We start from the raw sequence: 25078 nt of genomic DNA, 5'->3' as shown, positions 1-25078 counted from the left end.
TGGACAGAGCGGTCCGCTCAGAGCCGCTAAGGGGCTGCGGTGTTTGGGACTTTGGTAGGACACCCCTGAAGTTAGGTGTCTGAATGATGGGCATATCTCAGGGAGAGGGTGGGCGAGGGCAGAGCCCGGGCAGGCGTCCCCACCTGCCGCCCAGGGGCTCCTCCAGGCTTTCCCGCCCCTCCGGGGGGAGGGGGAGCCGGCCGCTCCTGCTCGCCCCGGGAGGGGGCCCGCGCTGGTGGAGCTGCCCCCCCCCCCGCCCCCCCGCGACCCGCTCAGCTCTGCGGGGAGCGGGCTGACGGAGGGTGGGCTGCGCAGGCCGCTCTGAGCTGGTGGGGGCACAGGCCCGGGTGCGGAGAGATGAGGACCGCCCCCCAAATTCTTGGCGAAGTGTCTGCAGGACAGAGGGTGGGGCCTTGGTCGGTGGGACCCTCTTGGACCCGCGGGCTGAGACCGCCGGGGGCTGGGGTCCAGGAGCTCCTGCCCCGCGCTCTGTGCCGCCCAGGCTGACGGAGGGTGTTGGAGACCCTCCCGGAACCGGCCGCCTCCCCTTCCCCAGGCCCCTGCCCCGAGAACAACCTTGCCCCCGCACAAGATGCGCGGCCTCCGCGGGTCTCCGCAGGCCTCCGAGGGTCTGGGGAAATCACGCCGCGTCTCCCTCGGCCCCGCTGCCTTTGCACCCAGGTGGCTTTTATCAGGCTCGCTCGCGGCCTCGCCTCCCTCCCAGGTGTTCGGCTCCAGGTCGGGAGGACTCTGACTGCAAATTCCCACCCGCGCGGGACTCTCGCGACTCTCCGCGCAATTTGTGAAGGGGCGCGGCAGGGCCCTGGAGGGATGGGTCCGACCTGCCCCCTCTCTCCTCAGCGACAAACAGGTCTTTGCAGGTCGCCTGCCCCCCAGGCGGCCAGGCGCGGGGGGGGGGGGCGGCCGCAGACCCGCCCCCAGTCTCAGGGCCCTTCCGCGGACCTTCAGTTTCTTTTCCAGGCGCGCCCTTTACTCGCTTGGTTACAAAGTAGCGCAGCTCACCAGCCCCCTGTAAACCTCCGCTCCTTCCCTCCCCGACCCCGGGCTCCCCTCCCCCAGGGCCCGCTCTCTGGGGCTCCCCTGCTGCTTCAGGTGTTCTCCTTAGGACAAGATCTTTTCGTGCCGCCTGTGTTCAGCCGCCCGGAAGGGTGTCCTGCTCTGTGTTGTCCTTCGGGTCTTGCCTTTTCCTGTCACTGAGATCCTTGCTCTTCTTGTAGCTGCATTTGCTTGAGGTCCGCCGTCTGGTCAGCTGGGGGGCTCTGGCTCCTTCTGCCTGGTCGCCCTCCCTGTCTGCTGGCTTGAAAACCTCGCAGTGAGCCAGGAAAGCTGAAACCCTCTCTTTGCTTCCTTTCTCTCAGGGTCACTATCTTTCATTGCCTCACCTTCAGGGTCTTGAAAACCACTTTTTTTTTCTTTCACAATTTTGTCCGTGTCCTTCCAGGTGGGATGGTAAATCCAGTTTCTGTATTCCATCTTGGCTAGAAGTGGGAGTCCAAGTCCAGTCATCCCTTGCACTCACACCTGCCTCCGTGTCCCCGAGCTCCGGTGTGTGTCTCCTCCCTTTGGCTCCCAAACCATGCATGACACCCAGAACTACTGTCCCTTTACCTGCCCTCTGGGGACACCTGCCCTCTTGTCCAACATCTGGAAACAGCTGTTGGTTTCAGGAGTAGAATTCAGTGATTCATCACTTACGTACAACACCCGGGGCTCATCACAGATACCCTCCTTTTTGTTTGGATTGCCTTAGTTTTTATCCGATGTCCTTTTTTTTTTGTCCCAGGATCCAATAGAGGATCCCACATTACATTCAGTTGTCATATCTCCTTAGGCTCCTCTTGGCTGTGGGTTTCTCAAACTTCCCTTATTTTTATTTTTATTTTTTATGAACTTGACAATTTTGAGGCATTCCGGTCATCTGTTTTGTACAATGTCCCTCAGCTGGGATGTGTCTCATGTTTTTCACATGACTAGACAGGGATTGTGGATCTTCAGAGGAAGACCATAGACGAGAAGTGCCATTCCCAGTACACCACATCAAGGGCACATGTTATCTGCACGGATGGCCATCGCTGGTCCCTGGCTGAGGCCATGTGTCGAGTTTCTTCACTGTCAGGTTACCCACACCCCCTCCATACTGCCCTCTTTGGAAGGAGGTCGCTGTGCACAGCCCGTGTCGAAGGGGTGGGAAGTCGTGTTCTCCCTCCTGGAGAATGGAACATGTACACAGATTATTTGGAATTCTTCCTCATGGGACGTTTGTCTGTTCTTTCCATTTATATCAGTTTATATCATTAGAGACTCATGGATATCTGTCTCATACCTTGGGTTATGTTCCAGTACTACTGTGCTTCTTTTGTTGTTGGCCTAGCTTTGGCTGGCGAGAGCGCTCAGCTGTTTCCCGGGCCCCTTTGACATACCCCACCGTTGTGTTTTTGTCTTTCCGAACACTTATTACATTTCTGGCACGAGGCGATGTGCCAGGCTCATCCTGCACTCTTCCTTCCCCAGCTGTAGATTCAGCTGTTTCCCCAAGGATATCCGGTGCTTTGTATTAGACATGGACACCTGGGTCCCCACTAGGTAAACTTGTTGCTCCCGAGTGTTGTGTCTTCCAGGCCCTCCCAGCAGACAGAGAAGAGAGGGTAATGTGTGAATATTAGTCCAGTCGCTGCATACATCTACAGCCACTTCTGTACGGAGCCATCTGTACCCATGTTACGTTGAGCACAAGATCTTACCGACATCTCCTCGAATCCACCAGTGTGTGGTCATTCCAGCCCCTTGCCCTTACTGGTCTGTACATCCAACATCTGCCTACTCGACTCTTCAATTCCAGTGTACATGCCTGGTGGCAACAGGACGGGTGACTTGTCAGCTGGGGTGCAACGCTCGCGGAGTTTCTCTTGCTGTTGGTCTTACAGACTCCACTCATTTCCAAGGTTATTCAGATCAGCACCCTTACGCCCCACTCCTCTAGTCAGATTGTTTGCCACTTTCTGCATTCCATCCCGGATCCCCAAATGTTCTGAGCGACTTTTTAAAAATTTGCACACATTGGAATTCACTTCTTGTGTGGTAAAGTTCAATGGGTTTCAACAAGCATCATGTCTCCATCATTACATGATCATACAGAATAGTTTCCCTGCCCTTAAAGTCCTCTGAGATTTACCTTCTGAACACTTTCCTTTCCTTTGAACTGATCATTTTACTATCTCCATAGTTTTGACTTTCCCAGGATGTCATATAATTGGAATCATACTGTATGCAGGCTTTTCAGACTTTATCCATTCACCTATTAAAGGACGTATTGGTTGCTTCTAGTTTTGAGTCACTTTGGGTAAAGCTGCTAACAACATTCCTGTGAACTTTTCTTGTGTGGTCGTAAGTGTTCAGATCGGTTGGGTAAATACCTATGAGTGTGATTGTTGGATCACGTGCAAGAGTATGTTTAACTGTATGAGAAGCTGCCAAGCTGTCCTCTAGAGTAAAGTTGTCGTTTCACTTTCTGACTAGCAATGTTGCTCCGTACCCGAATCACCATTTTGCATCGTCAGGTTTTCGAGATTTAGCCATTCTTATAGGCAAGTAGTAGTATCTCGTGTTAATTTGCAATTTTCTAGTAACATATTTTGTTGACAACTTTTCATTTCATACGCTTATTTTCCATCTGTATATCTTCTTTGGTCAGATGTTAAAGGTGTTTTTTTGGTGGGGTAGACAGAAGAGGGTGAGAGCATGGAGAGGAGGGGCAGAGGGAGAGGGAGAGAATCTTAAGCAGACTCCGTGCCCAGCACAGAACCTGACACTGGGCTTGATCTCAAGACCCTGAGATCATGACCCGAGCCAATATCAAGAGTCAGACACTTAGCCAAGTAGCCACTCAGGTGCCCCTTAAAGGTCTTAATTTGAACAAATTTTCAGAAATTTAAAAATTTTCTTTTATGGTTCACATTTTCTAAAGGAAATTCTTGGCTACTCTGAGGTCAGAATAATATGCATCTATATATTCATGGAAATGTTTTAAGATTTCCTTCTTTTAGGCATTTTTTCATTTTCCTTTTGTTTTTTTTCCTGAAGTGAAGTTCACACAACATAACATGAACTAGTGAGAACGTGCTTTTCAGCAGGATTTAGTGATGTTGTGCCCTTGTGGTCTTGGTCTGGGTTCAGCGTGTTCTCATCACCCCAAGAGGAAGCTCTGTGCCCCGTTCTTTAGCACTGGCAGTTACTGGTTTGCTTTCTGTCTGTGAAATACCTATTGTAGATTTTTTGTATAAGTGGAATCATACAGTATGGAGTGTTTGGTGTCTAGCTTCTTTCCATTAACCATGTTTTCAAGGTTCATCCATGTTGCAGCATGGCCGGGATGTCATTCCTTTTTATGACTAGATAAATTCCATTGTAAGGATTTACCACATCTTACCTCTCCATTCATCTGTTGATGGACGTTTAGGGTTGTTTCTACTTTGGGCTACTGTGAGTGGTACTGCTCTGAACATTCATGTACAAGTATCTGTTTGCATATTGGTTTTCAGTTCTCTTGGATATATACCTATGAGTGGGATTTCTGGGTCATATAATAATTCTATGTTTAACTTTTTGAGGATTTACTGCAGTTTTTCAGAGGCTGCATCATTTTACATTCCTACTAGCAGTGTACAAGGATTTCAATTTCTGTACATTCTCGCCAACATTTGTCCTTTTACATTAAAGAAATTATAGGCATTATGGTGGGTGTGAAGTGGTATCTCATGGTTTTGATTTGCATTTCCCTGATGACTAATGGCACTGAGCATCTTTTCATGTTCTTGTTGGCCATTTGTATGTCTTCTTTGGAGAAATATTTATTCGAGTCCTTTGCCCATTTTAAAGTTAGATTGTTTGTCATTTAGTTGTTGAGATGTGTTTTTTTAAAAAAATATGTTCTGGATACTAGATCCTTATTAACATAAGATTTGCAAATATTTTACCCCATTTTGTGAGTTATCATTTTAATTTCTCAGTACTATTCTCTGATGCACAAAAGTTTTAAATTTTTATGAATGCTGATTCATTTCTTCTTTATTTTGTTGCTCTTGGTGTCATATCCAAGGATCCTTTCCCAAATCCAAGGTCATAAAGATTTGATCTTATATTTTCTTTAATGAGTTTTATAGTTTTAACTAATGTATTTTCACTGTTGATCCATTTTGAGTTAATTTTGGCATATGGCATGAGGTAGAGCCCCAGTCTCATTCTTCTGCAGATGGGTGTCCAGTCATGCCAGCCCATTTGTTGGAGAGACTGTTCTTTCCCTACGGAATAGTCTTGGTACTTTGGTCAAAAAGTAGTTCATCCTAGATATGGGCTAATTTCTTGACTCTCGAATCTATTCTAATGGTCTGTAGGTCTATCCTTATGCCAGTACCACACTCTTTTGATTACTATAGCTTTGTAGTAAGTTTTGAAATCAAGAGGTGTGAGTCCTACAATTTTGCTCTTTTTCAAGATTGTTTTGGTTATTCTGGGTTCATTGCTAATCCATATTGATTTGAGAATCATTTTTCTCAATTTTGCAAGAAAAGGAAAATGTCATTGCTTTTCTTTTATTTACTTTATTTATTTTTTAAAATTTTATTTTATTTTTTGAGTGTTCCAAGATTCATTGTTTATGCACCACACCCAGTGTTCCATGCAATATGTGCCCTCCTTAATACCCACCACCAGGCTCACCCATCCACCCATTCCCTCCCCTCCAAAACCTTCAGTTTCTTTCTCAGAGCTATAAAGAACTCCTCAAACTCAACACCCCCAAAACAGATAATTGTGTCAAAAAATGGACAGAAGACATGAACAGACACTTTTCTTTTTTTTTTTAGTATTTTTTTTTATTTTAATAAACATATAATGTATTTTTATCCCCAGGGGTACAGGTCTGTGAATCGTCAGGTTTACACATTTCACAGCACTCATCATAGCCCATACCCTCCCCAATGTCCATTTCCCCACCACCCTCTCCCGTCCCTCCTCCCCCCAGCAACCCTCAGTCTGTTTTTTGAGATTGAGTCTTTTATGGTTTGTCTCCCTCCCAATCCCATCTTTTCATTTTTTCTTTTCCTAGCTCCCCCCAACCCCCCCCACATTGCATCTCCACTTCCTCATATCAAAGAGATCATATGATAGTTGTCTTTCTCCAATTGACTTATTTCGCTAAGCATAATACCCTCTAGTTCCATCCATGTCATCGCAAATGGCAAGATTTCATTTCTTTTGATGGCTGCATAGTATTCCATTGTGTATATATACCACATCTTCTTTATCCATTCATCTGTTGATGGACATCTAGGCTCTTTCCATAGTTTGGCTATTGTGGACATTGCTGCTATAAACATTCGGGTGCACGTGCCCCTTCGGAGCACCACGTTTGTATCTTTAGGATATATACCCAGTAGTGCAATTGCTGGGTCATAGGGTAGCTCTATTTTCAGTTTTTTGAGGAACCTCCACACTGTTTTCCAGAGTGGTTGCACCAGCTTGTATTCCCACCAGCAGTGGAGGAGGGTTCCCCTCTCTCCACATCCTCACCAGCATCTGTCATTTCTTGACTTGTTAATTTTATTTATTTATTTATTTTTTTAAAGATTTATTTATTTATTTGACAGACAGAGATTACAAGCAGGCAGAGAGGCAGGCAGAGAGAGAGGAGGAAGCAGGCTCCCTGCTGAGCAGAGAGCCCGATGCAGGGCTCGATCCCAGGACCCTGGGATCATGACCTGAGCCGAAGGCAGAGGCTTTAACCCACTGAGCCACCCAGGCGCCCCTTGACTTGTTAATTTTAGCCATTCTGACTGGTGTGAGGTGGTATCTCATTGTGGTTTTGATTTGTATTTCCCTGATGCCGAGTGAGGTGGAGCATTTTTTCATGTGTCTGTTGGCCATCTGTATGTCTTCCTTGCAGAAATGTCTGTTCATGTCCTCTGCCCATTTCTTGACTGGATTATTTGTTCTTTGGGTATTGAGTTTGATAAGCTCTTTATAGATTTTGGATACTAGCCCTTTATCTGATATGTCGTTTGAAAATATCTTCTCCCATTCTGTCAGTTGTCTTTTGGTTTTGTTCACTGTTTCCTTTGCTGTGCAAAAGCTTTTGATCTTGAGGAAATCCCAATAGTTCATTTTTGCCCTTGCTTCTGTTGCCTTTGGGAATGTTCCTCGGAAGAAGTTGCTGCGATTGAGGTCAAAGAGGTTGCTGCCTGCATTCTCCTCAAGGATTTTGATGGATTCCTTTCTCACATTGAGATCCTTCATCCATTTTGAGTCTATTTTCGTGTGTGGTGTAAGGAAATGGTCCAATTTCATTTTTCTGCATGAGGCTGTCCAATTTTCCCAGCACCATTTGTTGAAGAGGCTGTCTTTTTTCCATTGGATATTCTTTCCATTGGATATTCTTTCCATTGGATATATTTTTCCTGCTTTGTCGAAGATTAGTTGACCATAGAGTTGAGGGTCTATTTCTGGGCTCTCTATTGTGTTCCATTGATCTATATGTCTGTTTTTGTGCCAGTACCATGCTGTCTTGATGATGACACCTTTGTAATAGAGCTTGAAGTCTGGAATTGTGATGCCACCGACTTTGGCTTTCTTTTTCAATATTCCTTTGGCTATTCGAAGTCTTTTCTGGTTCCATATAAATTTTAGGATTATTTGTTCTATTTCTTTAAAAAAAATGGATGGGAATTTGATAGGGATTGCATTAAATGTGTAGATTGCTTTAGGTAGAATAGACATTTTCACAATATTTGTTCTTCCAATCCATGAGCATGGAATATTTTTCCATTTCTTTGTGTCTTCCTCAATTTCTTTCATGAGTACTTTATAGTTTTCTGAGTATAGATTCCTTGCCTCTTTGGTTAGATTTATTCCTAGGTATCTTATGGTTTTGGGTGCAATTGTAAATGGGACTGACTCCTCAATGTCTCTTTCTTCTGTCTTGTTGTTAGTGTAAAGAAATGCGACTGATTTCTGTGCATTGACTTTATATCCTGACACTTTACTGAATTCCTGTATAAGTTCTAGCAGTTTTGGAGTGGAGCCTTTTGGGTTTTCCACATATAGTATCATATCATCTGCAAAGAGTGATAGTTTGACTTCTTCTTTGCCAATTTGGATGCCTTTAATTTCTTTTTGTTGTCTGATTGCTGAGGCTAGGACTTCTAGTACTATGTTGAACAGCAGTGGTGATAACGGACATCCCTGCCGTGTTCCTGACCTTAGCGGAAAAGCTTTCAGTTTTTCTCCATTGAGAATGATATTTGCGGTGTGTTTTTCATAGATGGCTTTGATAATATTGAGGTATGTGCCTTCTATCCCTACACTTTGAAGAGTTTTAATCAGGAAGGGATGCTGCACTTTGTCAAATGCTTTTTCAGCATCTATTGAGAGGATCATATGGTTCTTACTCTTTCTTTTATTAATGTATTGTATCACATTGATGGATTTGCAGATGTTGAACCAACCTTGCAGCCCTGGAATAAATCCCACTTGTCGTGGTGAATAATCCTTTTAATGTACTGTTGGATCCTATTGGCCAGTATTTTGGTGAGAATTTTCGCATCTGTGTTCATCAAGGATATTGGTCTGTAATTCTCTTTTTTGATGGGATCCTTGTCTGGTTTTGGGATCAAGATGATGCTGGCCTCATAGAATGAGTTTGGAAGTTTTCCTTCCATTTCTGTTTTTTGGAACAGTTTCAGGAGAATAGGAATTAATTCTTCTTTAAATGTTTGGTAGAATTCCCCTGGGAAGCCATCTGGTCCTGGAATTTTGTTTGTTTGGAGATTTTTGATGACTGTTTCAATCTCCTTACTGGTTATGGGTCTGTTCAGGTTATCTATTTCTTCCTGGTTCAGTTGTGGTAGTTTATATGTCTCTAGAAATGTATCCATTTCTTCCAGATTGTCAAATTTGTTGGCGTAGAGTTGCTCGTAGTATGTTCTTATAATTGTTTGTATTTCTTTGGTGTTGGTTGTGATCTCTCCTCTTTCATTCATGATTTTATTTATTTGTGTCCTTTCTCTTTTCTTTTTGATAAGTCTGGCTAGGGGTTTGTCAATCTTATTAATTCTTTCAAAGAACCAGCTCCTAGTTTTGTTGATTTGTTCTATTGTTTTTTTAGTTTCTATTTCATTGATTTCTGCTCTGATCTTTATGATTTCTCTTCTCCTGCTGGGTTTAAGCTTTCTTTGTTGTTCTCTCTCCAGCTCCTTTAGGTGTAGGGTTAGGTTGTGTATTTGAGACCTTTCTTGTTTCTTGAGAAAGGCTTGCACCGCTATATATTTTCTTCTCAGGACTGCCTTTGTTGTGTCCCACAGATTTTGAACTGTTGTGTTTTCATTATCATTTGTTTCCATGATTTTTTTCAATTCTTCTTTAATTTCCTGGTTGACCCATTCATTTTTTAGAAGGATGCTGTTTAGTCTCCATGTATTTGGGTTCTTTCCAAATTTCCTCTTGTGATTGAGTTCTAGCTTCAGAGCATTGTGGTCTGAAAATATGCAGGGAATGATCTCAATCTTTTGGTACCGATTGAGACCTGATTTATGACCCAGGATGTGGTCTATTCTGGAGAATGTTCCATGTGCACTAGAGAAGAATGTATATTCTGTTGCTTTGGTGTGAAATGTTCTGAATATATCTGTGATGTCCGTCTGGTCCAGTGTGTCATTGAAGGCCTTTATTTCCTTGTTGATCTTTTGCTTAGATGGTCTGTCCATTTCAGTGAGGGGAGTGTTAAAGTCCCCTGCTATTATTGTATTACTGTCGATGTATTTCTTTGATTTTGTTAGTAATTGGTTTATATAGTTGGCTGCTCCCATGTTAGGGGCATAGATATTTAAGATTGTTAGGTCTTCTTGTTGGACAGACCCTTTGAGTATGATATAGTGTCCTTCCTCATCTCTTATTATAGTCGTTGGCTTAAAATCTAATTGATCTGATATAAGGATTGCCACCCCAGCTTTCTTCTGATGTCCATTAGCATGGTACATTGTTTTCCACCTCCTCACTTTATTTTATTTTTATTTTTATTTTTTTTTTAAAGATTTTATTTATTTATTTGACAGATCACAAGTAGGCAGAGAGGCAGGCAGAGAGAGAAGGGAGGAAGCAGGCTCCCTGCCGAGCAGAGAGCCCGATGCGGGGCTCGATCCCAGGACCCTGGGATCATGACCTGAGCCGAAGGCAGAGGCTTTAACCCACTGAGCCACCCAGGCGCCCCGCACCTCCTCACTTTAAATCTGGAGGTGTCTTCGGGTCTAAAATTAGTTTCTTGTAGGCAGCATATTGATGGGTTTTGTTTTTTTATCCATTCTGATACTCTGTGTCTTTTGATTGGAGCATTTAGCCCATTAACATTCAGGGTAACTATCGAGAGATATGAATTTATTGCCATTGTATTGCCTGTAAGGTGACTGTTACTGTATATTGTCTCTGTTTCTTTCTGATCTACTCCTTTTAGGGTCTCTCTTTGCTTAGAGGACCCCTTTCAATATTTCCTGTAGAGCTGGTTTGGTGTTTGCAAATTCTTTCAGCTTTTGTTTGTCCTGGAAGCTCTTTACCTCTCCTTCTATTTTTAATGATAGCCTAGCCGGATATAGTATTCTTGGCTGCATGTTTTTCTCGTTTAGTGCTCTGAATATATCATGCCAGTTCTTTCTGGCCTGCCAGGTCTCTGTGGATAGGTCCGCTGCCAATCTAATGTTTTTACCCTTGTATGTTACAGACTTCTTTTCCCGGGCTGCTTTCAGGATTTTCTCTTTGTCACTAAGACTTGTACATTTTACTATCAGGTGACGAGGTGTGGACCTATTTTTATTGATTTTGAGGGGCGTTCTTAGCATCTCCTGGATTTTGATGTTTGTTCCCTTTGCCATATTAGGGAAATTCTCTCCAATAATTGTCTCCAATATACCTTCTGCTCCCCTCTCTCTTTCTTCTTCTGGAATCCCAATTATTCTAATGTTGTGTCGTCTTATGGTGTCACTTATCTCTCGAGTTCTCTCCTCGTGGTCCAGTATTTGTTTGTCTCTCTTTTGCTCAGCTTCTTTATTCTCTGTCATTTGGTCTTCTATGTCACTAATTCTTTCTTCTGCCTCATTTATCCTAGCAGTGAGAGCTTCCATTTTTGATTGCACCTCATGAATAGCTTTTTTGATTTCAACTTGGTTAGTTTTTAGTTCTTTTATTTCTCCAGAAAGGGCTTTTATCTCTCCGGAGAGGGTTTCTCTAATATCTTCTATGCCTTTTTCGAGCCCGGCTAGAACCTTGAGAATCGTCATTCTGAACTCTAGATCTGTCATGTTACCAATGTCCGTATTGATTAGGTCTCCAGCCTTCGGTACGGCCTCTTGTTCTTTTTTTTGAGGTGAGTTTTTCCGCCTTGTCATTTTGTCCAGATAAGAATTGCTTTCTCCTGCTGTGGAATTCCGCTGTTCTTGGTGAGCGAAGTTGGTCTTGGCTGGGTTTCTTGCTGATCTTCTGGGGGAGGGGCCTGTTGTAGTGATTCTCAAGTGTCTTTGCCGCAGGCAGAATTGCACCGCCCTTGCCAGGGGCAGGGCTAAGTCGTCCGCTCGGGTTTGCTTTCGGGAGCTTTTGTTCCCTGAGCGCTTTCCGTAGAGTCCGGAGGACGGGAATGAAGATGGCGGCCTCCCAATCTCTCGGCCCGGAGGAGCCGAGAGCTTGGGGTTCCGCTCCTCAGTGCGCTCTCAGAGCAAAGCGCCCAACCGCCCCGCCTCCCTGGCCTGCGGTCGCGCCTCGAGGAAAGCAGTCAGTTGCTGGAGCTGGAGAAAAGCGCCCGGTCGCTTCCGTCTCCGTGGCCTCCGGCCGCGCTCCGAGCCCACCCAGCCTGCGACCGGCACAAGGTAACCCCGGGCTGAGAGCTCGCCCCTCGGCTCTGTCGCTGTAGCCGGCTTCCCCGCTCTAATACCTGCGAGCTCTGCGGCACTCAGACACCCCCGGTCCTTCCGTGACCCCGCGGGACCTGGGGTTATGCTGACCCCGCCTGGGTTTCCCCCCGGTTTAGCCTCTGGAGCGAAGTCTCCCAGTGGAGCCGACTTTTAAAAGTCCCGATGTTGTGCTCCGTCGCTCCGCCGCTTGCCGGGTGCCGGCCCCTCCCCCCGGGGTCTATCTTCCCGTCGCTCTGGATTCACTTCTCCGCAGGTCCTACCTTTCAGAAAGTGATTGATTTTCTGTTTCTAGAATTGTTGCTCTTCTTCTCTTCGATTTCCCGTCGGATTTGTAGGTGTTCGCAATGGTTAGATAAGCTGTCTAGCTGATCTCCTGCTACCCGATGTCGTCTCAGCTGCTACTTCTCCGCCATCTTGACTCCTCCCCCTGAACAGACACTTTTCTAAAGAAGACGTACAAATGGCTAAGAGACACATTGTTATTCTTTTAAAAAATTCTTTATTTAAATTCAGTTTAGTTCACATATACTGTATTATTAGTTTCAGGGGTAGAATTTAGTGATTCATCAGTTGCATGTAACACCCAGTGCTCACTCCATCACGTGCCCTCCTTAATGCCCATCACCCAGTTACCCCGTCCCTCTACCCCTTCCGTCCAGCAACCCTCAGTTTGTTTCCTAGAGTTAAGAGTCTCTTGTGGTTTGTCTTCCTCTTTATTTTCATCCTACTTTATTTTTCCTTCCTTTCCACTATATTCATCTGTTTTGTTTTCTTAAATTCCACATGAGTAAAATCGTATGGCATTTGTCTTTCTCTGACTTATTTCACTTAGATAATACCCTCTAGTTCTACCCACCTCATTGCAAATGGCAAGATTTCATTCTTTTTGATGCCTGGGTAATATTCCATTATATATATATGTTTATACATTACACACACACACACACACACACAATGTCTTCTTCTTCTTTTTAAAAGATTTTATTGATTTATTTGACAGAGAGAGAGAGAGAGAGAGAGAGAGATCACACATACGTAGAGAGGCAGGCAGAGAGAGAGGAGGAAGCAGGCTCCCCGCCGAGCAGAGAGCCCGATGTGCGACTTGATCCCAGGACTCTGAGATCATGACCTGAGCTGAAGGCAGAGGCTTAACCCACTGAGCCAGCCAGGTGCCCCTTGACTGGATTATTTGAGTGCTGAGTTTGATAAGTTCTTTATAGACTTTGGATACTAACTTCATCTGATAAGAGATTTGTAAATATCATGTCCCATTCCATAGGATGCCATTTAGTTTTGTTGAATGTTTCCTTTCCTTTGCAAAAGCTGTTTATCTTGATGAAGTTCCAAAACCAAAGACTCCACTAAAAAGGACTGTTATAGACCAATATCCCTGATGAACACGGACACCAAAATACTCAACAAGATACTAGCCAACAGGATCCAAGAGTCTATTAAAAGGATTATTCACCACGACCAAGTGGGATTTATTCCTGGGCTGCAAGGTTGGTTCAACAACCACAAATCAATCAGTGTTATACAATACCTTAATAAAAGAAAGGACAAGAACCATAGGATCCTCTCAATAGATGCAGGAAAAGCATTTGACAAAGTACAGCATCCTTTCTTGATAAAACACTCTGCAGTGTAGGGAGAGAGGGAACATACCTCAATATCATAGAAGTCATACACAAAAAACCCATAGCAATATCATGCTAAACACTGAGAGCTTTCCCTCCAAGGTCAGGAACATGACAGGGACGTCCACTCTCACCACCATTGTTCAACACAGCACTGGAAGTCCTGGGCTCCGCAATCAGACAACAAGTGATCCTTGGGCTACTATTTTACATCTTCCCTAGAGGAGAGCACAGGCGGCGGCCTTTTTGATCGAGGCTGCAGAAACTTCTTGCTAGACACGTCTTCAAAGGCAAGGGAAACGAAAGTGAAGATGTTCTTGTGAGAGGATTGCACGGAGTCAGTAGGTCCTTGGGCAGCATTATGCAGTTGACAATCTCAACTCATCTGGTCCAGGAATATGGGTTTTCTTTCCACGTATTTAGGTCTTTTTAAAAACATTTCTTTTCAGTGTACCAGAATTCATTGTTTATGTACCACACCCAGTATTCCACGCAATTTTAAAAGATGTATTTATTTATTTTAGAGATAGAGCCTGCAGGGGAAGGAGCAGGAGAGGCTTAGAGAAGCCCCAGCAGACCCCACGCCAAGTGTGGAGCCCCGTGAGGGGCTTGACCCCACGACCCCGAGAGCACAACTTGACCCGAAACCAAAACTCCAATGCTTCACCCAGGCACCCCTGTATTTAGGCCTTTATTAATTTTTTGCCACAGTGTTTTGCAGTTCTTAGTGTAGAAGTCTTCCCTCCTTGGTTGAATTTATCCCTATATATTTTATTCTTTTATGGTACTTTTGTAAATGGAATTGTTTTCTTAATTACATTTTGAATTGTTCATTGCCAGCACATTTCAGAAACACAACTGATTTCATGTGTTGACCTTGTACCCTGGAACTTGGCTGAAGGCACTTATTAATTCTAGGTATTTTTTGGGTATAGATTCTTCGGGATTTTCTGTATAAAGGATCAAGCCGTCTGGAAATAGAGATACTTTTACTTTGCCCTTCCCTTCTGGACGCCTTCACTATTTTTTCTTGCCTAATTGCTCTGGCTGGAACATCCAGTGTGGTGTTGAGTAGCACCTGGAGCCTCTCATCTTGTGCTGTTCCTAGCCGGGAAGCTGCCAGTGCCTCACTGTGGAGAACGGCGGCAGCTGTCGGGTTTTCATAATCGCCTTTAATCACGTTCACAGAGTCCTTTTCCGTATCTGGTGTCGACACGTCCTCTGCCACCGGCTTTGAGTTGAGTTTGCTCTTCTTTTCCAAATTCCTAAAGGTGTTTTCCTTTAGTGGCTTGAGGTTTTTCTTCTTTTGCAGATGGAGGTACGAGCGCTTACGCCTCCCTGTGGGCGCTGCTCTCTCTGCGTCTGCTGGACGGACCCTCTCCATCCATCGTAGAGGTCGTTGTCTCCGGGAATTGTGTTTTAGAGACGGTGCTTGTGAGGAACGGACTCTCATTACCCCCAGGCACACTTTTAGGCACAAACTGTAGTCAGGTTTTGTCTTTAGCTTTTTGCTTCCTTGTAAAATGCGTGGTTTTTCCAGGCTGAGGCTTCTCAGTGAGTGGCTCCCTATCTTCTCCATCCGTCAGCCCCTGCCTGATCCCAGATTTTGTCTTCGCTATATGGTGGTTTGCCTGTGCCTGTTGTCCCTGTGCCAGTAGCAGGACACTCCTGTCCTTGTCTGCGGGGTGCTGGGGAGGGAGGCCCAGGACCATCCAGCCCGGAAGGAACCAGGTCTCCCAGCGTCGCTCTGTCAACCACGCAGCTTCTCAGGGGGGACATCTTGGTGCAGGCAGTGGGTGACACAGGGTGAGGTTCTCAGGCAGGAGGCTCACAGAGAAGGTGGGCTGGGCCAGAAGGGGGTTCTGTCAGGACCAGGCTCAGAAGCTGAGAAGGGAGCTAGGTTGGGGGCACCCTTGATCCTGGCCCCTGGTGTGAGCCAGGCCGCAGGAGCCCAGTCCTCAGTGTCTTGGGGGTGGGTCTTGGAGGTGGGGCTCTGCGGAGTCCGATCAGCAGAACCACCAGCACCCTGGACAGTGTCGCCCGCACTATGGCTATGGCTTCTCCTGACAGGGCGCTGGGCTGCCAGGGCGGGCACGAACTGATTCTTTAAGGCAGGCACCCTGCTCTCTCTGTCACTCACCAACATGCGTGGGTCTGATGCCGAGACTTGTGAGTACGGACATGGAAACAGAGACACACAGAGCCATCTACAGAACCACAATGGGCTGGACCAAGGTACCGTATGGAGACACAACCTCACAAACCCCGACAGCCCTGCATTAGCTACACATCACTTCACTTAAAATGAATTTCCTTCTGGGGCACCTGGGTGGCTCAAGGGCTTAAGTGTCCCACTTTTCAGCTCAGGTCATGATCTCAAGGTCATGAAATCCAGCCCTGTGTCAGGTTCTGTGCTCAGTGTGGGGTCTGTCTCACCCTCTGCTCCTCCCCCTACTTGCATACTCTCTCTCTCTTAAAAAAAACAAAGAAAAAAGAAAAAAGAATTTCCCTATAACAAACTAAAGCTGAAATACATACATATACAAACAAACTCACCTAAATTATATTTGTCCAAACAAGATTAATACTAGATATTCTTGCAATCAGTGTACCCCACGAGTGATAACCTAGGAATGATACTGTCACAAGTTACGCATCATTTCGGCGGAGACGGAGTTTCAGCAAGTGTCTTAAGTGTTCTCCCGTTATTTTGCCTGCTTCAGGGAATCTTAAGGGTTAATCCACTTACATTTGCCTGAAGGGTGTGTGTCCTGTGGGTCAGTGGTGCCCGCGAGCTGGGGATAGCCAGCGTCTTACTGGTAGCTATTCCCGATTTGCCCGCTCTCCGGTACTTCGAGGACTTGGCGCTCTCTGCCGACCTCTGTACTTCTCACCGGCGGCTGCCGTGTTTCAAGACACACTGCCCCTCGCCTCGCTCCCTGTTCTGCTGCGTCTGACTTTGCCTTTCGGATGCACACCCTGGCCTGCTCCCCGAGCCCCATACGTAGTCCTTCTGGAAAGATTGTGGATTTGACCGTGAGAACAAAAGGGTGTGGTCTTTACTGCTCTACCTTATTGAGAGGTCAAAATTGGAAGGAAATACTGTGTTGCAGAGTTTTCAAAGGGTGAGAGGCGGTATCATTATTCTGACCCCCAAATTCCACATCTTACGTGGCTTCCCGAGGGGGCAGGTACAGCACCTCAGAGCAACGCTGTCTGCAGGCAGCCCACACCCCCGCCGTGGGATCCAGGTGTGGTCTTGGTGCCGCAGGTGTGGGTCGAGGCAGTCCAGGTCCAGGACCTGGACACATGCTCCTGATTACGGGAGAGGAATATATTTTCTTGCTTGACTGCTTAAAAATAGAGATTGTTTTCATCACAACCGCCTGCCATAATTGAAACGCGGCTCTGTTTTGTCTCGACCTGTGCCTTGAAAATGTGCTTGGCCGGGAAGCTTATTTCCAAGTTGGTGACACTTCTGACAACTCTCAGAGAATCGAGCCACAGACCGTCTTGGGAATCGGCATGTTGGGAGAAGACCCCCACCAGAGGGGCCCTCCTCCCCATGGGGCATGGTGCGGGGGCTTTCCGCCTACTTCCCATCTGTAGTATGCCAAAAAAGGACACCCCCTCCCCAGAATATATCCATGACATAATCCTCGGGACCCGTAAAAGTGCCGTGTTCCATGGCCAGGGGGATTTACATCGCCGGTGGCTGCCAAGGTCGGGGGACTAGCTAGGCTGCCCAGGTGGGTCCAGTGTCATCCTAGGGTCCTCGGAGGTGTGAGAGGAAGGCAGGTGGGTCTTTCAAAGGAGATGTGACCCAAGAGCAGTGTCCTGGAGATGCTGCATGGCTGGCCTTGGAGATGGAGGAAGGGCCCATGGGCCATGGACGGCAGGTGCCTCTAGAGACTGGGACAGGCAAGAAAACAGCGTCTCCTGGAGCCTCCGGGAGGAGCCAGTCCTGCCCACACCTTGCCTTCAGTTCAGAGAGCCCTATATCCAGCTTTTAACCTACATGGAAGATAATACATTCGTGTCATTCTAAGTCCCCCACTCCATTTGTGGAGATTTGTCCCAGCAGCCGCAGCCGACTCCTACCCTGCCTGACTTCCTCCCGCTCCACTCAGGACCTGCTGCGGCCCCTTGAGGTCCAGGGTCAGGCGGGGTGTTGGGGAAGGCTGTGGGAGTGGTGGGAGCCCCCCGTGCACTACAGCCACCATCCGCCCCGACAGTCCTCATGCTCCTGCCGCTGCCTCTGCCTGGTGGGGCTGCCACCTCCCCTCCCTGGTGAACTTGGGGCCGACAGACCCCTGGACAGCCACCCTGCCTTTCCTGACCCGGAGTCTGCTCAGGGGCCCGCGGGAGAAGGCCCAGCGCCCCCCAAGCCCCCACTCCGGGATGCCCACGGCAGCTCTTGGCTTAAAGGGAGCAACTGGAGGCTAACCCCTCCGTCTTCAAAGAAACGTCTGCACGAATCCTGCCCTGGAGGCTCTCTGTTCCCCCTTTCCTGACGCTGCAGCTGGGCGGGAGGCCCATTAGCAGACTGGAAATCTGCGTTTGTTCTGAGCCTTCAGTGGGTATCCGATTTCTGTCCCTGCAGTGTCTCAGTCGGAACGGAGTCAGGATAAGCCCCGTTTTAGGGCCATGTTCAGGTTTTCAGTCTGTGAGGGCATCCATGTCTGACCCCGAGGAACCCAGAATCAATCCCTTCTCACGAGCCCGTGGTACCCGTTATCCCATTTGATCCCGGCAGAGGAAGCTGGAGGAGACCATCGCCCCTTCATGGAGAAAGGGGTCCGAGAGAGGGTCCCCAGCGCGCGGTCTGGTTCTGCCTTTCTGGGCACAAACCCCTGGGTCTTGTCACCTCTAGAGTGGTCTTGTCCATGGGGAGTAACAGATTTGAACCACCCTTCCTCTACTGTGAGGAAATTGTCAGAAATTTGAAAAAAGCTTTGGGTCCGTGTAGGTTTGCAAGAGAAGCGGGAGGTCTGCTTCTCCGTGCGAGACGGGTGTGCGGTGCCAGCCGGGGGGGGGGGGAGGGGCTCCTGTGGGAGGGCGGCTTTCAGAGGTGACGGTGGCATTTCTGGTGACTATGGCAGGGCTTTCCGCACGTCCTCAGACCCATGAAGGTGTGTACTGTGTGTGTGTGTGTGTGTCAGCCACACCTTGATGATGAAAACAGAAAGAGGAGCTCACAAGGGTGCCGGGGCGGACACACCCGCGGAGAGTGGAAGGCACCGCAGGTCTCCACACGGGTCTGTGCTTTGACAGTCTTTCTTCTGTATCTTCCAAATTCCTACATTTGGAAGTTATATTTGGAAAAATAATGTTTATGGAATCAAACAGATGCCCGTGTTTTCCCAGATCAGTAGCAGCCCCTGATTGGGGAGTTAATTGACGAGGCAACTGTCCTGCCTCAGGGGAGACCCTCACCAACTTTTAACGAGCTCCCAATTAGGGGCAGCCCTGCCCAGACACCCATGTGGCAGTGGCCCCACGGTGGTCCTGGAGCCGCAGGGCAGGGTAGCGCGGGAAGCTGGAGCAGGCTGGCAGGGGTCCGCACACTTGTGCCCGCCACAGTGCCCCTTGTCCCTGGGGCCTTGGCGGGATCTGCTCTGGCCAATGCCAATGAGGGAAACAGGCTGAGGCTTGTGGGGAGCACACTCCCTCCCCCTCCCGGGATGCCAGCCCCGGGCAGCTGAGTCCCTGCCACGGAGGCCCAGGCCCTGAGTGACCACCGGCATGCCGCCTGGCCCATGGCCAGGAGCCCAATTCCACAAACCCCGGATGCACCCCACAGGTCTCGAGGTCCCCGATGTTGATGCTGGCAGAGTCCGGAGGTTAAGGTTCTGCTCAAAGCTGCCTTGCCGACAGCTGCTCTCCCCCCTCCTTCCTCCTGTCCTCACCGGCTGGAGGCCCCAGCTAGGGAAGCGGCCTGGCAGCCACAGCTGGGCTCTCGCAAAGACAGCTATTTCCAGAAAGCTTGGTGGGGGCGGGGAGTGGGGCAGCCTGCACTTTGCCTATTGACCTGTAGCAAACCCCCTGTTTACAGAGGGGGAAACTGAGGCACAGGGAGCCTGCCAAGAATACCCAGTGCGCAGCCAGAACCTGCCCTGGGGTGCACGGGGCGCTGCTGCCCCAGGGGCTCTCGCGGGGCGGGCACTCTGTGTCAGGCATGGCCCCAGGAGGCAGGCCTGGCGGGGGGGCTGGGCCCTGGAGAAGACGCCCTTGAGCTGTGGGTGAGAAACAACTGCCAGGCCCAGCCTAAGGGCAAGAGGACCCGCTTAGAGTGCTGGTCGCTGCCCAGGACCACCCTGGGGGCCCTCACCAGCCCCCAGAGCCAGTCTCATGCCAGCTGCATAATCAACAAGAGGGTCCTTGCAGGCCTGAGCCCGAGGGAGACTGTGTGAGGGCAGAAGGAACCTGCGTGTCAGAGGGCTGCCTGCGGGGCCCAGGGCTCACCGTCTACTCTCCTCCCTGGTGGGTGGGCAGGTGGGGGAGCGGGAGCTATCCAGGGTGCCGGACCCCCCTCGCTGCCCTGTACCGGGGGCACCTGCTGCCTGGGTTGTGAGCTGGAGTCCCAGGGGCTGCACGCTAACCGATGGCCAGCAGGTCTTGGTGGAACACTGTCCTGGGAGAGAGGCGGTAGAGGGCACTGCCTGGCCACAGTCTGAGGCAAGGGCGGCAGCTAGAGGCGCAGGACAACGGCAGAGGTGCCGCTGAGCTCCTTCCCATGGCAGGGGGGTTGGGGCAGCATCCGTGCCTGTGCTCTGGGGTCTGTGCTGGACTGGCCAGTGCTGGCCACTCTGAATGACCAGAGTCACTGTCACCTGGGCAGAGCAGTCTTGTGCACTTGGGGCTGGGGGATTGCATTCGGGTCTAGTGCTGGTGGATAACCCAGCCATCTTCTGGGCCAGCCAAAACCTGGCTCCTGGCCAGTGCCATGGACGTGCTGGAGCCACATGAGTGCTCTAGCAGGTCCCCCGCGGCTCATGACCCCCACTGCTGCTGTTGCTACGTCTCCAGGAGCTAGGCAGTGGGAAGCAAGCAGTTCAGCCCACAGGAGTCCCTCACTGGCAAGTCAGAGGGTCAGCTGGCCACAGGGAGTGCCCCCTCCCAGCGACACAGCCCCGCCTGGAGGGTCCTTGGCCTTATCCCATGTTCACCCTCCTGGTTTTCTGGCTGCTTTGGGGGGGCATCCTGGAACCTGCTCATACCCCTTCGGTGAGTGACCCCAACCGTGCTATGTTCCCCCAAGCAGACCTGGGCAAGTGGATTCTCCCGAGACAGGTTGACTCCCCTACCCCTGTTGTCCCCCACGAGGAGTTGGACCACCTGGGGGGGGGCCTCAACATGGCCTCATTACGGGACCCCTTGCAAGATGTGCAGGATTCCGTAGGATCTGGGCGGTCCTCACCCTGCACAGCTGGGGTCTGCTAGTCCTCCACACCAGGCGCAGGGGAAGCAGGGGAAAGTCAGGACTGCAGAACTGTGAAAAAGCCGGACGGGGCAGGGCTTGCGGAGGCCTCTTTTTAGTCTTTTAACAGTCATCTTCAACAGTGAAAATGGTTTTCTAAATGAGGCTTGTCCTGGAGTCAAGGCTAAGGAAAAGAGCCCCAGTTCCCTGGGTCAGGACCCAACACCCCAGGCAGAGCGCTAGGCTGGCAGGGGCCAGGGCTCATGGGCGGTGCCGTGGACTCAGGTCCCAGTGCAGCCCGGGCAGCGGTCTGTGTCCTGGTGAATCTGAGGCTGCAGCAGAAGAGCCTTCTGCCCCCCGGAAGCGGAGTCATGGGGACCCTGCTCAAAAGCCTGCTTCTTCCAGGCCAGCCATGGCTCACAGCGGCCCCAGTCCTGGGACCTGGGACGGGCAGGGGACTGGTCTGTCTCCCTTGCTGGGGCTTTGCTTTCTGCCTGAATGCTCACTGCATGGCACATGGCCACACAAGGCAAGGACCAGAGCAGGTGTGCTAGAGCGTGGCTTATTTTGTTACCGGCTGGCACTGTTAAGGATAGCTTTGCTGACAGCACTGTGGGAAGGGAGGCAGCCAAGGGACCCCCAGCCCATCAGGAACCAGGATGAGTGTTCCGGGGCTCGTTCAGGTAGTGAGTGTGCACACACAGGTGAGCCCAGGCCCATGAGTGTACACGCTGTGCCCACGTATGTATGTGGTGTGTGCACCAGCGTGTGACTCCGTGTGTGTTGTGTGACAGGCATGTGTGTGTGTGGCGTGTGACCGGTGTGTGACTCTGTGTGATGTGTGCACTGGCATGTGACTCCATGTGTGTGGTGTGTGACTGGCGTGTGACTGTGTGTGGTGTGTGACCGGCGTGACTGTGTGTGATGTGTGCACCTGTGCTTGGCAGTGGGGAGGATGGGCGCAGGCAGAAAAGTGCACAGGGTTCCGCGGCTCCTGAGGGCAACCCTCCCGGAGTGCGTCCAGCGTCTGGACACTGCCTGGGAGAAGCCTTCACCGGTTGGGCTCCTCCCGCCTTGCTGCGAGCTCTGGGCTCCACGCTTGTGGGGTCACTGCCAGCCTCTGTCCAGCTGCCCCTCGGACCCTCCTCTGGTGCCTGTTGGCCCAGAGTGGCCAGCGGGCAGGGTCCAGCCCCGGTTGGGAGGGATTGGGCTCTAGGGAACCGAGCTCAGCTCCCACTAACCCCCATCCTCACTGGTGCCACAGCCCCTCCCCCTCCCCTGCAGACAGCCACCCTCCAGCACCCCCTCCCCTCCAGCAGGTGCCCCCCACAACAGTGCCACCCCCAGCTTCCAGCCAGGAGGGGGCACTGCTCATATGACTGTTTGCAATTTCACACTTCAGGGCCCAGGGGCTGCCTGGTTTCCAGCTAATAATCCAGGGTGACGGCCCCAGGCAAGGGGAGCGGGGCCTCCCGTGGGCTTCCTACGTCAGCTGTGTTGGGTGTGTGGCGAGGGGTGGATAGGTAAGCGTGTTTCACTAGGAGTCGATCTGGTTTGTTGGAAGAAAATGCTAAAAATTGGGCCATATGTAATTTCATTTGTGAAACGTGACAATTCTTGTCCCTTTCCAGTCTTCTTGAGTCTAGAACAAGGACCCCCCTCCCCAGGTGACAAGGAGTCTAGAACAAGGACCACCCCCCGGTGACAAGGAGTCTAGAATGAGGAAGTGCCCCCCCCAAGACAGAGTCTAGAATAAGGACCACCCCCCACCCCCAGGTGACAGAGTCTAGAATGAGGAGATGTCCCCCCCTCCCCAGGTGGCCAGCAACTGATAACCTGGGTCCAGCGTCCTTCTGAGCCACTTCCCCCAAGAGGGCGAGGTCCCCGGTCCACTCGCTGGCACCCACCGGGACCCTAGGCCTGGCTGGAGTCCTGGGACATAGACAAGGTGAGGAGACCCGGAGAGGGGGGACAGGGCGGCCCCTCCGTTCCTGGGCCTCCGGTGGGGGCCTGCGGTGGGAGGTCCCTCTCTCTGGCCCGCGGCGGCCTGTGTCCCAGCAGCGGCTCATGGCCTGGGGCGGCGGCCGGAACCTCTCCGCGCAGGGGCCCTTCATCCTGCTGGGCTTCCCGGGGCCGCAGGGCCTGCGCGCCGGGCTCTTCGCGCTCTTCCTGGTCGCCTACGCGCTCACGGTGGCGGGGAACCTGGCCATCATCGCGCTGGTCGGCGCGCACCGGCGCCTGCAGACGCCCATGTACTTCTTCCTGTGCAACCTCTCCTTCCTGGAGATCTGGTTCACCACGGCCTGCGCGCCCAAGACGCTGGCCACGCTGGCCCGGCGCGGCGGAGCCATCTCCTTCGGCGGCTGCGCGGCGCAGATGTACTTCGTCTTCGCGCTGGGCTGCACCGAGTACTTCCTGCTGGCCGCCATGGCCTACGACCGCGCGCTGGCCGTCTGCCGGCCGCTGCGCTACGGCAGCCTCATGACGCCCGGCCGCTGCGCCCGCCTGGCCCTGGGCTCCTGGCTGGGCGGCTTCTCCGCCATCAGCGTGCCGGCCGCCCTCATCGCGCGCCTCTCCTTCTGCGGCTCCCGCGTCATCAACCACTTCTTCTGCGACATCGCGCCCTGGATCGCGCTGGCCTGCGGCGACACGCGCGTCGTGGAGCTGGCGTCCTTCGGCATCGCCTTCTGCGTCATCCTGGGCTCCTGCGTCATCACGCTGGTCTCCTACGCCTGCATCGTCGTCACCATCGTCAGGATCCGCTCCGCGGCCGGGCGGCGCCGAGCCTTCTCCACCTGCTCCTCCCACCTGGCCGTGGTCCTCCTCTGGTACGGCTCCACCATCTTCCTGCACGTGAGGACCTCGGTGGAGAGCTCGCTGGACCTGACCAAGGCGGTCACCGTGCTCAACACCGTGGTCACCCCGGTGCTGAACCCCTTCATTTACACCCTGAGGAACAAGGACGTCAAGGAGGCTCTGTGGAGGTGGGTGCAGGGGAAGTGAGCCCCTGGGGGACCCACGGGCAGGACCGGGCCATCTGGCCGTCCCCTGTGTGGGAGCCAGTTCTCAGCATCATTCTCTCTGTCCAGACTGCGAACAGCACCCTGATATCACAGGGTGGTCAGGGCTCCGGGGTGGCAGGCGGCTTTGGGCTGAGTGCTTGGCCGCGTGGAGGGCCCCCCATCCCATCCTGGCCTCAGGGCGTTCCCACCCCCTCACAGGCCTTGCCTGAGGGTGCTCAGCCCCTGGAGCTCCAAACCCAGATTCTGGAAGAGCAATGGGGACGCGCGGCCCAGAAGAAGCAGCGCGTGAAGCTGCCGGTAGTCACCGCCCAGCAAGTACTGGGCACCAGACCAGCCCGTGGGCCCCCAGCCTGGTCTGGGTCTTGGGGGCTGATAGCTGTCTTGTGAGTGGGGGATGGAGATTCCCCCCACCGCCAGCACCTGTGGTGTCCTGAGCGTTTCCTCCTTGGTGGCGGGGGAAGTTTGACCATGGAGAGAATTCAGAGAAATGCTGAGGAAACCTGGCACCCTTTGAGGACCACCTGGAGTCAGTGTGTGGGTTTGCCTCCGAGCATGCCCACCAGGGCTCCTGCTGGGGTCTTGCACTGTGGGGGGCACGGGTGTCCCAGGGAGGGAGGGGGGCTTGGTTCGGCCTCTGAGTGTGTAGTCACGTGACGTCTTCCGGGCCCAGAACCTCTGTGAGAGGCCTGGTCTGGCCTCACAGCCCATCATTACTTGGGCTCCAAGCCTCTGCCAGCATGGCTTGGGCAAGTCACGGAACGACTCTGACGTCCCGGTCTTCATCTACGAACGGAGACTGTGACTGTGTCGTGTCATGAGCCATGAGGGTGCGTGAATCAGTGCGGCCAAAGTGCTCAGCACAGGGTCTGCTGCGAGCGAGTGCTCAGGGGATGCCACTGTTACTGCCGTCCCCACACGCTGCAGACACGACCGTCGCCCCCTTTCCACCGTACACACGGGCCAGGCAGGACCGACAGACGCCGTGCCCAGGGGTTCTGGTGAGTGCTCGCTCTCCATGGTAGCCCAGCGCCC

General features: G+C 51.0%; 1 protein-coding gene across 1 annotated transcript; it reads left to right on the top strand.

Moving 5' to 3' along the window:
* Positions 1-23090: 23090 nt before the first annotated feature.
* On the top strand, positions 23091-24026 carry LOC308355358 (olfactory receptor 287-like; the record flags this gene model as incomplete). Its single annotated transcript, XM_080823536.1, has 1 exon — positions 23091-24026. The coding sequence occupies one exon, from the start codon at positions 23091-23093 to the stop codon at positions 24024-24026; it is 936 nt and encodes a 311-aa protein (XP_080679662.1).
* Positions 24027-25078: the final 1052 nt, after the last annotated feature.

This window comes from Martes martes, assembly GCF_963455335.1.
Source record: "Martes martes genome assembly, chromosome: 14".
In the NCBI taxonomy this organism is placed as follows: Eukaryota; Metazoa; Chordata; class Mammalia; order Carnivora; family Mustelidae; genus Martes; species Martes martes.
Note: the sequence above shows the minus strand (reverse complement) of the source record. Positions and strands in the feature narration are given on the sequence as shown.